The 14,527-nt window shown below is 42.2% G+C and overlaps 1 protein-coding gene across 1 annotated transcript in view; it reads right to left on the reverse strand.

The window, feature by feature from the left end:
• LOC138437863 (scavenger receptor cysteine-rich domain-containing protein DMBT1-like) overlaps window positions 1-14,527 on the reverse strand; it is a 226,394-nt gene that overhangs the window by 131,154 nt on the left and 80,713 nt on the right. The window contains 4 exon segments of the mRNA XM_069585832.1: window positions 2,414-2,761; window positions 11,674-11,991; window positions 13,150-13,464; window positions 13,541-13,633. Coding sequence (XP_069441933.1) covers window positions 2,414-2,761; window positions 11,674-11,991; window positions 13,150-13,464; window positions 13,541-13,633 — 1,074 coding nt within the window.

The raw sequence follows: 14,527 nt of genomic DNA on the forward strand, positions 1-14,527 counted from the left end.
GAGTGAGTGCCAGGTAAAACAGGGAGTGGATGGAGTATGAGAGAGAGACCAGAGAATAGACTCATGATCATGATTTCATCCTTCAGGGACCCTATTTTGGACAGAGAAAAGGTAATCCAATAGGAAAAACCTGCACATCATAAAGAACAACTTCTTAAATCATTTTCCTGGTTTCTGAGTGGGCTCATAAGTATTTATGTACATGGTGGAATTTATTCTGGTGTAGCACTCTGATTGCATAAGCTTGAGAACTTTGAAGTCTCGAAAAGAATGATGTAACAGAATAAAAATCTACTATAGAGAGCAGGCGGAAAAGGCAATGGCAACCCTCTCCAGTGTTCTGGCCTGGAGAATCCCAGGGATGGCAGAGCCCGGTGGGCTGCCGTCTATGGGGTCGCACAAGGTCGGACACAACTGAAGCGACTTAGCAGCAGCAGCATAGAGAGCAGGAGAGAACAGAAAAGGCACTGCAGAAATTAAAGAATTGAAGGATTAGCTTGACCACTTATACAAGAAGGAATGATGAGAGACAGGATGATCTGCTTGCCTTTTATTATTTATCCATTTCCATCTCCCCAGAGAGGCCCAGGTCAGGACCCCTAATCTATTCCAGCTAGGAGTTTGGTCACAGGCTACACATTCTAGATAAACCATTTTTATTTAACTGGTGGTTGTTGTTGTTGTTGCTCAGCCACTCAGTCATGTCCGACTCTTTGCTACCCCATGGACTGAAGAATGACAGGCTTCCCTGTCCTTCACTATTTCCCTGAGTTTGCTCAAACTCATGTCCATCAAGTCAGTGATGTCATCTAACCATCTCATCCTCTGTTGTCCCCTTCTCCACGAGTTTCCAATGTTTCCCAGCATCAGGGTCTTTTCCAGTGAATCAGTTCTTCATATCAGGTGGCCACAGGATTGGAGCTTCAGCTTCAGCATCAGTCCTCTCAGTGAATATTCAGGGTTGATTTCCTTTAGGATTGAGTGGTTTGATCTCCTTGCAGTCCAAGGGACTCTCAAGAGTCTTCTCCAACACTACAGTTCAATAGCATCAGTTTTTCAGTATTCAACCTTCTTTATGGTCCAACTCTCACATCCATACATAACTACTGAAAAAACCATAGCTTTGACTAGACGGAACTTTGTCTCAAAGCAATGTCTCTGTTTTTTAATATACTGTCTGGGTTTGTCATAGCTTTTCTTCCAAGGAGCAAGCATCTTTTAACTTCATGACTGCAGTCACTGTCCACAGTGATTTTGGAGCCCAAGAAAATAAAGTCTCTCACAGTTTCCATTTTTTCCCCATCTGTTTGCCATGAAGCAATGGGACAGGATGCCATGATCTTAGTTTTTTGAATGCTGAGTTTCAAGGCAGCTTTTTCACTCTCCTCTTTCACTTTCATCAAGAGTTCCTCTTCACTTTCTGCCATTTAGGGTGATGTCATCTGCATATCTGAGGTTGTTGATATTGTTATATTAATTCCATGAGATTAAAAATTTAGAAAGAAAAAGAGGGAAGTATTTCTTGTATTCTGTTTTATACACCCTGATAAAAGTTAAATATTCAAATATGTGCTGCATAATTAATAAAGTCTTAGGATATATTAGGATAGAGACCTCTGAGATATATGATTTCCTTTTTATTTTCTACTTGATTTTAAAATTTACATGGAAGAATAAGTGTGTGAAAATTCCAGGAAAATTATGAAATAGAAGGCTGATGTGAAGGAGTAAAGATATTAAATATAATAAAGATATATCCTTGTCTGGTCTCTTGCTGTGTAGACATCTTGTGTCCTTAGGCACACATAGCATCTTCCACACCACACCTGGACCTTCAGTGCAGCTCAGGGAACCTCACAGTTGCCTTCATCAGCGCCCATTGCCATTCCCCTTCCTCCCAGCTACTATAAAACCTGTTCCACCTTCTTCAAAAATTACCTTTGTCTTGTTGCTCCAAATAAGCCCCCAAACACAAGTCTATATCAATGAAGTCATCAAATATGAATTACATAATCTCTTATCATAAAACACACAAATTCGTGTTTTATTACCTCCACCTTCAACTTGCCAATTGCATGGCTAAGTGTTCTTCTGAAGATTGCATTTATACAAACTTCTTACATTCTTACAAAAAGTGAATTATGAAAAAAAATTATGAGGATTTATTTTAATTGGGAGAATGAATAAAGCTATTTTAGCATCAGGTAAGTCCACTGGAGAAGAAAAGTATAGCAGAGACTTATAAGAGGAAAGTAAATGAAACTCATCACTCATAGCCACAGTACACTCAGGGAGGATGGGTAGGCGCCTCAGTCCTCTCTAGCCTACCTATCTCTTATTGCCCTGCTGATCAGACACCAGCTTTCTTGGAACTTTCCATTTTCTCAGCCGGTGGACAAAGAACTGACCATACCTGAGCAGACGACGCCTGCATCTTCTTCATGAGTGCAGCTGTGTCGCTGCCATCCCAAAGAAGAGCACCTCCACACTTGGAACTCCTCTCCTCTGCAGCTCACTTCATCCAGCCAGATGGGCCCTGATCCTGCCCCGAAGTAGGAAGAGACAGTGGTATCCAGGGCTTCTCCACAGCCCAGCTGCCTGCACACCACGCGGGCATCTTCCAGGTCCCAGCCGTCATCACAGATGGTGCCCCAGGAGCCCTGGTCAAGGATCTCCACTCTCCCAGAGCAGCGACCACCTCCGTTCACCAGGCGGATCTGCCTGCTGTCTGAGCAGAGAAATGGGACGATGCGGTGATGACACCAAGGGTTGAGAAAGATCTTCTCTCCTATAGGACGCCCACCTGAGCAGTAGGGGGCGCTCTCCTCTGAGGCTGCCGACCCTGCTGGTTCAGACACGGAGTCATTGCACCGGGGCAGCAGCTGGGGCTGGTTTTTTATACCAGTGGCAAGAGAATAATAAGGTTGAAAAATAGGAAGAAAATAAAACAGGAAATATTAAGTTGAAAACGCTCTAGTGAGTAGTCTGAGACAGAAGGTAGTACAAGGTCCTATCAGAGTTAACATTCTGATCTGTAGAGTTCTGCACAACATCACAGAAAGATTTACAAGAAATGTTAGTCTCTCTACCCAGAGCAGTTAAATGAGTTCAGAGTCACAGGAATGAGCTGGCAGCGGGATGGATTCCTTTCAAAGCACACACATTTTGATGCCGTTGACCTAAGAGTTAAAAGGGTTGATTAAAGGGAGTGGAGTCAGGAACTGGCTTTATCAGATGCCTCAGATAGCAGTCATGAATCCTCTACCATTAGAATCCTTCTCCTTGGTACAGTCATTCAGAACTGAAAAAAAATGGATTCTGTGATATCTTGGTTTACCCCAGAATATTTCATTTGTGGTTCTAAGGTTCAGACTTCAGATCTGGACACTTACTATCAAACAATGCGATCTCTTTGAGTAGACAGAACAACTTTGCACGAGAGATAATGTCAGGGAACATTGACACTGGCCAGATTCCACTGGGAATCATAGAATGTTGCTTCTTCTCCCCCCAAAAATACAATCCCTCCTTGGACTTTGTGTCAAGAATCTTTGTTATTCAAATTTTGGAGTTATGTGATCTTTAGGGGGAAATAGTGTGTATGTTTGCTTAGTCACTTCAGTCATGTTCAACTCTTTAAGACCCTATGAACTGTAGCCCACCAGGCTCCTCTGCCCATGGGATTCTCCAGGCAAGAATACTGGAGTGGGTGGCCATGCCCTCCTCCTGGGGGTCTTCCTGACCCAGCAACCTAACCTGTGTCTCCTGCATTGCAGGTGGATTCTTTACAGCTGAGCCACCAGCAAAGTTCTTCTAAAATAAGTCACATTCCTGCAAGTCCTTGAACAAATAACATTAACAAGCTCACTGTATTCTCCTCTACTTTTATACATAAAACTGATGTAAAGAAAGGTTAAAGAATGTCTGTCCATGTTGTACTTTAAGTAAATGATGAAGTAGAGAATTAAAACTAAAATTTTCCACTTCCATGGAGAATGGAGGAGTTCACAGCAGGCCAATGTGTTTTGCTAGGTCTTGCTGGATACAACTTAAAAAGCTGAAAACTGTTTTTTTAAGAAACAGTAAACGTTACTTTGCCAACAAAGGTCCGTCTAGTCAAGGCTATGGCTTTTCCAGTAGTCATGTATGGATGTGAGAGTTGGACTGTGAAGAAAGCTGAGTGCGGAAGTATTGATGCTTTTGAACTGTGGTGTTGGAGAAGAGTCTTGAGAGTCCCTTGGACTGCAAGGAGATCCAACCAGTCCATTCTAAAGGAGTTCAGCCCTGGGATTTCTTTGGAAGGAATGATGCTGAAGCTGAAACTCCAGCACTTTGGCCACCTCATGCGAAGAGTTGACTCATTGCAAAAGACTCTGATGCTGGGAGGGATTGGGGACAGGAGGAAGAGGGGATGACAGAGGATGAGATGGCTGGATGGCATCACCGACTCAATGGACGTGAGTTTGAGTGAACTCCGGGAGTAGGTGATGGACAGGGATGCTGCGTGCTGTGATTCATGGGATTACAAAGAGTCAGACACGACTGAGTGACTGAACTGAACTGAACTGAACTGAAATGTATTCAACATTTGTTGACACAACATGGATGAAATATGCTAAAATTCTAAAGAGTGGAGGTTATTTCAATGTTAGCCAAGGATCTATAGCTTCTTTTTCTCTGGGAATTTGCTGATTCATTGCATAATTTAATGATTCAGAATCTGGGCTTGGGTAAGCAGAGGACTATTGTTGTGACAGGCAGCCAGCATAATTTGGGAGTTACCTGGTGCTGGAATGACAGAATTAGTGTCTCGAGAGCCTCTCTCACACAGCACATTTTCTCCTCAAATATCTGCCCAGTATATAAACTGTGAAGGACAGGAGGCTAAAGAACTACATTAAAAGACTTGAAAAGCAGAGTCTTTTGCATTCTCTTGGGTACTGAGCTATCAAAGAATCCAGGCTCTGAACTGAAATCTCCGAAAGCCCCTGTCATAGGGACAGAAAAATCAGAGGTGGACTGAGTGCTACCAAAGCTGCAACCCACACTTATTACAGCTCAGTTTTAGGTTATATTTAGATGTTTGAGTGATACACACCCCTCCCCTCTATCTGCCTAGCAAAACAAATGATAAATCCTTTCAGGTATTAGAAAATGTATCAGGAGTATCTTTTCTATATATAATTTATAGCATCCAATAAAAAATGACATACCATTTGACAAGCTAGGATAACATGACAAATGACCAAAGTAAAGAAAAGAAATAAGAGAATGCAGAGACACACATGATAGAAATGCATAAGGATTTTAACTACGATCAATGTATTTAGGGGAAAAGAGAGAAGGGGAGAATATACAGGGACAAAGATGAAAAAATAACAAATAATCATAAACAAATAAAAATAGCAATGGAATGATTGCCAACCTGAAGTAAAATATCTAGGATTAAAAAGTGAATGAATAAGTCAAACAAATTTTAGATAGAACTTAGAATAGAGTGATTTAGAGGAGTCCTAAAGATGAGACATGAGAAGGAAAATAAAGAGTAGGAGAGGGAGAAGAGATACAGAGACAGAGAAGCAGAATGACAGAAGGCATATTTGAAGATATAGAGAATTTTTTTAATATAAACAAGAGAGTATGAAAAACCCCACTTCTAGTAAAGCTGCAGAAAATCAAAAGGAAAAAGGAAAATCTGAAATTATAACATTTATTTAATAATAAAGGAAGAAAAAAAAGGAGGAGAAAAAGGAACATAAAGCATGTGGATCTATTAAAAGCAAACGGCAGATACCAACACAACAATATCAGTAATTGCACTCACAGTGAATGGATTAAGATAAAACAAAACTAATGCAAATGTCACTTGCAAAATGATCACCTTATATTATGAAAACAAAGAAAGGATGTAAGTAAAATGATGGAACAAAAAGTACTAACTGTAAGAAAATTGGAGTAGCTTTATCAATGTCCCAGAAACTAGACATTAAGAAAAGATACACTAAATGACAGGAGTGCTGAGAGAGGGCATCAGAGGGCAGACAGACAAAACCACAATCACAGAAAACTAGCCAACCTGATTACATTGACCACAGCCTTGTCTAACTCAATGAAACTAAGCCATGCCGTGTAGGGCCAACCAAGATGGACGCATCATGGTGGAGAGTTCTGACAAAATGTGGTCCACTGGAGAAGGGAATGGCAAACCACTGCAGCATTCTTGCCTTGAAAACCCCATGAACAGTATGAAAAGGCAAAAAGGTAGGACACTGAAAGATGAACTCCCCAGGTCAGTTGGTGCCCAATATGCTACTGGAGATCAGTGGAGAAATAACTCCAGAAAGAATGAAGGTAGGGAACCAAAGCAAAAACAACACCCAGTTGTGGATGTGACTGGTGATAGAAGCAAGGTCCAATGGTGTAAAGAGCAATATTGCCTAGGAACCTGGAATGTTAGGTCCATGAATGAAGGGATATTAGAAGTGGTCAAACAGGAGATGGCAACAGTGAATGGTGACATTCAGGAATCGGTGAACTAAAATGGACTGAAATGGGTGAAATTAACTAAGATGACCACTATATCTACTACTGTGGGCAGGAATCACTTAGAAGAAAAGGAGTAACCATCATAGTCAACAAAAGATTCTGAAATGCAGTGCTTGGATGCAATCTCAAAAACAACAGAATGATCTCTCTGTTCATTTCCAAAGCAAACCATTCAATATCACAGTAATCCAAGTCTATGCCCCAACCAGGAATGCTGAAGAAGCTGAGGTTGAACGGTTCTTTGAAGACCTACATGACTTTTTAGAACTAACACGCAAAAAAGATGTCCTTTTCATTATAGGGGACTGGAATGCAAAAGTATGAAGTCAAGAAACACCTGGAGTAACAGGCAAATTTGACCTTGAATACAGAATGAAGCAGGGCAAAGGCTAATAGAGTTTTGCCAAGAGAACACACTGATCATAGCAAACACCTTGTTCCAACAACACAAGAGAAGACTCTACACATGGACATCACCAGATGGCTGACACCAAAATCAGATACATTATATTCTTTGCAGCCAAAGATGGAGAAGATTTATACAGGCAGCTAAAACAAAACCAGGAGCTGGTAGTGGCTCAGATCAGGCACTCCTTATTGCCAAATTCAGACTTAAATTGAAGAAAGTGGGGAAAAACACTAGACCATTCAAATATGACCTAAAGCAAATCCCTTATGACTATACAGTGGAAGTGAGAAATAGATTTAAGGGACTAGATCTGATAGATACAGTGCCTGATGAACTATGGGTGAAGGTTCATGACATTGTACAGGAGACAGAAATCAAGACCATCCCCATGGAAAAGAAATGCAAAAAGGCAAAATGGCTGTCTGAGGAGGCCTTACAAATAGCTGTGAAAAGAAGGGAAGCAAAAAGCAAAGGAGAAAAGGAAAGATATACCCATTTTAATGCAGAGTTCTGAAGAATAGCAAGGAGAGATAAGAAAGCCTTCCTCGGCAATCAGTGCAAAGAAATAGAGGAAAAGAACAGAATGGGAAAGACTAGAGATCTCTTCAAGAAAATTAGAGATACCAAGGGAACATTTCATGCAAAGATGGGGTCAATAAAAGACAGAAATGGTATGGACCTAACAGAAGCAGAAGATATTAAGAAGAGGTGGCAAGAATACACAGAAGAACTGTACAAAAAAGATCTTCATGACCCAGATAATCACGATGGTGTGATCACTCCCCCAGAGCCAGTCATCCTGGAATGTGAAGTCAAGTGGGCCTTAGGAAGCATCACTACTAACAAAGCTAGTGGAGATGATGGAATTTCAGTGGAGCTATTTCAAATCCTGAGAGATGATGCTGTGAAGGTGCTGCACTCAATATGCCAGCACATTTGGAAAACTCAGCAGTGGCCACAGGACTGAAAAAGGTCAGTTTTCATTCCAATCCCAAAGAAAGGCAATCCCAAAGAATGCTCAAACTACCTCACAATTGCACTCATCTCACATGCTAATAAAGTAATGCTCAAAATTCTCCAAGCCAGGCTTCAGCAATATGGGAACCGTGAACTTCCAGAAGTTCAAGCTGGTTTAGAAAAGGCAGAGGAACCAGAGATCAAATTGCCAACATCTGTTGGATCATGGAAAAAGCAAGAGAGTTTCAGGTAAACATCTATTTCTGCTTTATTGACTATGCCAAAGCCTTTGTGTGGATCACAATAAACTGTAGAAAATTCTGAAAAAGATGGGAATACCAGACCACCTGACCTGCCTCTTGAGAAATCTGTATGCAGGTCAGGAAGCAACAGTTAGAACTGGACATGGAACAACACACTGGTTCTAAATAGGAAAAGGAGTACCTCAAGTCTGTATATTGTCATCCCACTTATGTAACTTATATACAGAGTACCTCATGAGAAATGCTGGGCTGAATGAAGCACAAGCTGGAATCAAGATTGCCGGGAGACATATCAATAATCTCAGATACACAGATGACACCACCCTTACGGCAGAAAGTGAAGAACTAAAGAGCCTCTTGATGAAAGTGAAAGAGGAGAGCGAAAAAGTTGGCTTAAAGCTCAACATTCAGAAAACAAAGATCATGGCATCCGGTCCCATCACTTCATGGGAAATAGATGGGGAAACAGTGGAAACAGTGTCAGACTTTATTTTTGGGGGGGCTCCAAAATCACTGCAGATGGTGACTGCAGCCATGAAATTAAAAGACGCTTACTCCTTGGAAGAAAATTTATGACCAACCTAGCATATTCAAAAGCAGAGACATTACTTTGCCGACTAGCGTCCGTCTAGTAAAGGCTATAGTTTTTTCCTGTGGTCATGTATGGATGTGAGAGTTGGAGTGTGAAGAAGGCTGAGCGCTGAAGAATTGACGCTTTTGAACTGTGGTGTTGCAGAAGACTCTTGAGAGTCCCTTGGACTGCAAGGAGATCCAACCAGTCCATTCTGAAGGAGATCAACCCTGGGATTTCTTTGGAAGGAATGATGCTGAAGCTGAAACTCCAGTATTTTGGCCACCTCATGAGAAGAGTTGACTCATTGAAAAAGACTTTGATGCTGGGAGGGATTGGGGGCAGGAGGAGAAGGGGATGACAGAGGATGAGATGGCTGGATGGCATCATGGACTCGATGGACGTGAGTCTGAGTGAACTCCGGGAGATGGTGATGGACAGGGAGGCCTGGAGTGCTGCGATTCATGGGGTCTCAAAGAGTCGGACACGACTGAGTGACTGAACTGAACTGATTGTGTTGTTTTTTGTTTGTTTTTGGCTGTGCTGTGGCTCGTGGGATCTTAGTTCCCAGGTCAGGGATTGAACCTGAACCATGACAGTGAAAGTTCAGAGATTTAACCCCTAGATTGCATAGCCTTATTAATACAATTTCTACATTTAATGTGGATAAGTACACAGAAAGTATCAATTTCTCCACAGCCTTACCAACACTTAAATGACTTTAAAAAAAAAAAAACAGTCATTCTGACAGGTGTGAGATGATATCTCTTTGTGGTTTTGATTTACATTTCCCTGATGATTGACATTGTCAAGCATTTTTCATATACCCATTGGCCATTTGTACGTATTCTTTAGAGAAATGTCTATTCAAGACCTTGGCCAATTTCTTAGTTGAGTTATTACGTTTCAGAATTTTTTTTTCTTGAGTTGCAGGAGTTCCTTATTTGTTTGGAAATTGATACCTTATATAATTTGTGCTAGCTTGCTTTTTCACTCGTTGGTGTTTCCTTTGGCTTGAAGAAGCTTTTTAGTTTGATATATTCCCACTTGTCTATTTTTGCTTTGTTGCCTGTACTTTTGACATATATCCATGAAATCATGAAGCAATGTGTTTTTATTTTCTGATCAAGCTATCACATATCTAAAATATAATTCTTATCTGGTGATGATATTATACAATCACACATAGTAAAATAAATTCAGATAAATAAATGAATTCAAAATTAGATTTTGAATATTCTTTAGTGGAACTGTAAAATTATTTGCAGAAAATAAAACTGATTCAATGTTATTTTGAGATTAAGAATGGCTTATGAAACATTTCATTAAAGGCAGAAGTCAAAAAAGCAAACCATTATAGATTCGATAACATAACCCCCCCATTCACATATATAACCTTAAACATATATGCAAAAAAATGGGGGAAATATTTCCAAAAATATTTAAGAAAGAGTAAGTGATGTTTCTTTATAAGACTATGAAGAAAGATGAGCACCGAAGAATTAATGCTTTTAAACTATGGTGTTGGAGAAGACTCTTGAGAGTCCCTTGGACTGCAAGGAGATCCAACCAGTCCATCATAAAGGAGATCAGTCCTGAGTGTTCATTGGAAGGACTGATGTTGAAGTTGACACAACTGAGCAACTGAACTGAAGTGATGTTTGTTTACAGAGAGTTCCTATAAATAAATAAAAATTTTTAAAATATTCTAGAGAAAAAATATTGTCATGAAAGATATCTTGCTGCTGCTGCTGCTAAGTCGCTTCAGTCGTGTCCGACTCTGTGCAACCCCATAGATGGCAGCCCACCAGGCTCCCCTGTCCCTGGGATTCTCCAGGCAAGAACACTGGAGTGGGTTGCCATTTCCTTCTCCAATGCGTGAAAGTGAAAAGTGAAAGTGAAGTCACTCAGTCGTGTTGTAATATAGGAAAGATGATAATATTTTTGTATATAGTGTTTGTGAAAGTCGCTCAGTCGTGTTCAACTCTTTATGACCCCATGGAGTATACAGTCCATGGAATTCTCCAGGCCAGAAAACTGGAGTGGGTAGCCTCTTCCTTCTCCAGGGGTCTTTCCAAGCCAGGGATCGCGCCTAGGTTTCCCACATTGCAGGCAGATTCTTTACCCACTGAGTCATCAGGGAAGCCCATGAACACTGGAATGAGTAGCCTATCCATTCTCCAGTGTATCTTCCTGACCAGGAATCAAACCCTGATCTCCTGCATTGTAGGCAGATTCTTTAGCTTAGCTACCAGGGAAGCCCTAATGTGGATTTAAAAAAAAAAAAAAAAAACTATGATGCATGTTCTTTTGTCAAGCCTATGAAGAGAATAATACTCTCTTTTTAAATTAATTATTTGGTTGTCCTGGGTCTTAGTTGCAGCATGCAAATTTTTACTTGTGGGATCATAAGAAAAAAAATTGTAACTACATGTGGTGATGGATATTACTGTACGTGTGGTGATGATTTACCAATATGTACAAAAACATAAACACTATATTTTACACTTAGAACTAATACAATGTTACAAGAATTACATCTCAATTAAAAATTTTAACAAACACGATTGGAATATGTGGATAAAATTAATTTCATCCTTACCTCATTTAGGCTCTCTGGTGGCTCAGACGGTAAGAATATGACTGCAGTGTGGGAGACTCTATTGCGATATCTAGGTTGGGATGATCCTCTGGAGAAGGGAATGGAAACCCATTCCAGTATTCTTGCCTGTGGAATTCCGTGAACAGAGGAGCCTGCCAGGCTATAGTCGATGCAGACACAAAGAGTCGGACATGACTGAGTCGGACCCTAACATTTTCACTTAATGTCATTTTGTGGACCCAAATAAAACTCATCACTTAGATTTTAAAATATCAAATCTCACTGCATCCTACAAGGTTGGGACAGACACACAGAAACAGTAAATCACCTGCACACGAGATATAGGCTTCCTCCTCGGGAGAGCATGAAGTGTAATTCCAAGGGTCAGAAGGACACTGCCAGAGAGAGGTGTCAGTTTTCCGACAGCGGATTCCATCCACCCACTGGGGTCTAAAACCTTCTCTAAGAGCAACAGAAGAGTTGAGGGTTCCACTGTCCCCACAGCCAAGCTGTCTGCAGATCACGGACACAGTGATGTCTTCCATGGGGCTGCGGCAGACACTGCCCCAAGTCCCATTGTAGAAAACTTCCAGCCACCCAGCACACTGCTGGTCCTCGCTCACCAACCTGAGGGCCAGGAACTCTAAGGTTGAAAGGGGAGGAGACAGGACACAGTGAAAACTTTGCTGGATGTTCTAGGTTTTCCTTTCTTCTAGAAATGGTGAACATTCATCTCTGACCTTGTTCAAGAGATACCCACTAGATGACAAGACTGAGATCACCTCCCTTTTAACTGACTTTGTCCATTTGTATCTGTCTTTCTATTTCTGCCACAATGGTGTAGTGGATATGAACTGAGAGGAAGACCAAACTGTGTGGGCGCTAGTCAGGGAGGGGCAGCTGAATTCTGCTTCCTAACAAAATCTTTGAAGACTATGTTAAGGGATGTGATGTGGATATTAGGGAGACAGGCAGAATAATTAACCCAAAAATGTCCACATCCCAATCTCTGCAACCTGTGAATATGTTACCATACCTGACAAAAGGGAGTTACAGATGTGATTAAGATAAGGACCTTGGGATGGTGAGATTAAGCTAGAATGTTGTATTAACAATGTGAGCCCAGTCTGAGCACATCCTTAGACCCACTATCCTTAAACATAGAGTACATTTCTTATCTCTGCCTACAGAGAGAAATGTGACTCTGGATAATATCTGGAGGCCTGTAGCATTGCTGGTCTGAAAATGGATGAAGGAGGCTGTGAACCAAGGGATGTAGCCAGTTTCTAGAAGCTTGAGAATTCCATGGACAGAGGGGCAGGGCAGGATACAGGCCATGGGATCGCAAAGAGTCAGACAGGACTGTGTGACTAACTTTCTTTTTTTTTTTTTTTCTAGAAGATTGAAAAGACAAGAAATAGATTCTCCCCCAGAGCCACAGAAGTGATACGGACCTGCTGAAGCCTTGATCCAGGCCTAGTGAGATCCCTGCTGGACATCTAAGCTACAGAAGTTTAAGGAAATAAATATATGTTGTTTTAACTCACTAATTGGTAAATTGTTACTGAAGCAAATGGAAATTATTTCCATGGGTTTAAAATTTTTGTATGTAACTGGAGAGAGAGCCCTGCTTTCAAGAAAAACTGTAAAAAACGGCTCTGCCAGGAAACACTGCTGTGAAGAAAGGACCAGATCCTCAGCTGCTGCAGAAGGAAATGAAAGCACCTCGTCTTCACGTCTTCATGTCCAGTCCCCCAGGGCATCCCCCTCCCCCAGCCTGTGGACAGCGTGCAGCGCAGACCTGAGCAGATGACCCCCGCGTCCTGCTTGTGTCTGCAGTCGTGCCGCCCCCAGCCCCGGGAAGGGCACCTCCACACGTGGGACTCCTTTCCTGTGCAGTTCAGGTCGTCCAGCCAGATGGGTCCTAATCCTGCCCCGAAGTGAGCAGACCCCATGGCACTGAGGGCTTCTCCACAGCCCAGCTGCCTGCACACCACGCGGGCATCGTCCAGGTCCCAGCTGTCATCACAGATGGTGCCCCAGGAGCCCTGGTCAAGGATCTCCACTCTCCCGGCGCAGGGACCGCCCCCGTCCACCAGGCGGAGCTGCCTGCTGTCTGAGGAGAGAGAAATGGGACAATGGGGCGTCGACCTGGGGAATGAAAAGGGTCTTCTGTCCTGTGGGACCCTCACCTGAGCAGTAGGGGGCGCCCTCCTCTGAGGCCTCAGAGCCTGCAGGTTGAGACAGGGAGTCGTTGCACTGGGGCAGCACCTGGGTCTGGTTTCCTGAAGAAACAACAATGATCAGAAGTCTGGACGGGTTGAAAAACAGGAAACTGAATTAAGGGAAATGATGACCTGGTTAGTTAGTTAGTTAGTTCAGTCGCTCAGTCGTGTCCGACTCTTTGTGACCCCATGAATTGCAGCAAGCCAGGCCTCCCTGTGCATCACCAACTACCCGAGTTCACTCAGACTCACGTCCATCGAGTCGGTGATGCCATCCAGCCATCTCATACACTGTCGTCCCCTTCTCTTCCTGCCCTCAATCTTTCCCATCATCAGGGTCTTTTCACGTGATAGAGTTCTTCACATCAGGTGGCCAAAGTACTGGAGTTTCAGCTTCGTTAGTCCTTCCAAAGAGCACCCAGGACTGATCTCCTCTAAGATGGACTGGTTGCATCTCCTTGCACTCCAAGGGACTCTCCAGAGTCTTCTCCAACACCACAGTTCAAAAGCGTCAATTCTTTGGTGCTCAGCTTTCTTTATAGTCCATCTCTCATATCCATGCATGACTACTGGAAAAACCATAGCCTTGACTAGACGGACCTTTGTTGACAAAGTATTCTCTTTGCTTTTAATATGCTGTCTAGGTTGGTCATAACTTTCCTCCCAAGGAGTAAGCGTCTTTTAAGTTCTTGGCTGCAGTCACCATCAGCAGTGATTTGGGGACTCAAAAAAGTAAAGTTAGCCACTGCTTCCACTGTTTCCCCATCTATTTCCCATGAAGTGATGGGACCGGATGCCCTGATCTTCATTTTCTGAATGTTGAGCTTTAAGCCAACTTTTTCACTCTCCTCTTTCACTTTCATCAAGAGGCTCTTTAGTTCTTTTTCACTTTCTCACATAATGGTGGTGTCATCTGCATATCTGAGGTTATTGATATTTCTCCCGGCAATCTTG

This window comes from Ovis canadensis, chromosome 3, assembly GCF_042477335.2.
Source record: "Ovis canadensis isolate MfBH-ARS-UI-01 breed Bighorn chromosome 3, ARS-UI_OviCan_v2, whole genome shotgun sequence".
Lineage (NCBI taxonomy): Eukaryota > Metazoa > Chordata > Mammalia > Artiodactyla > Bovidae > Ovis > Ovis canadensis.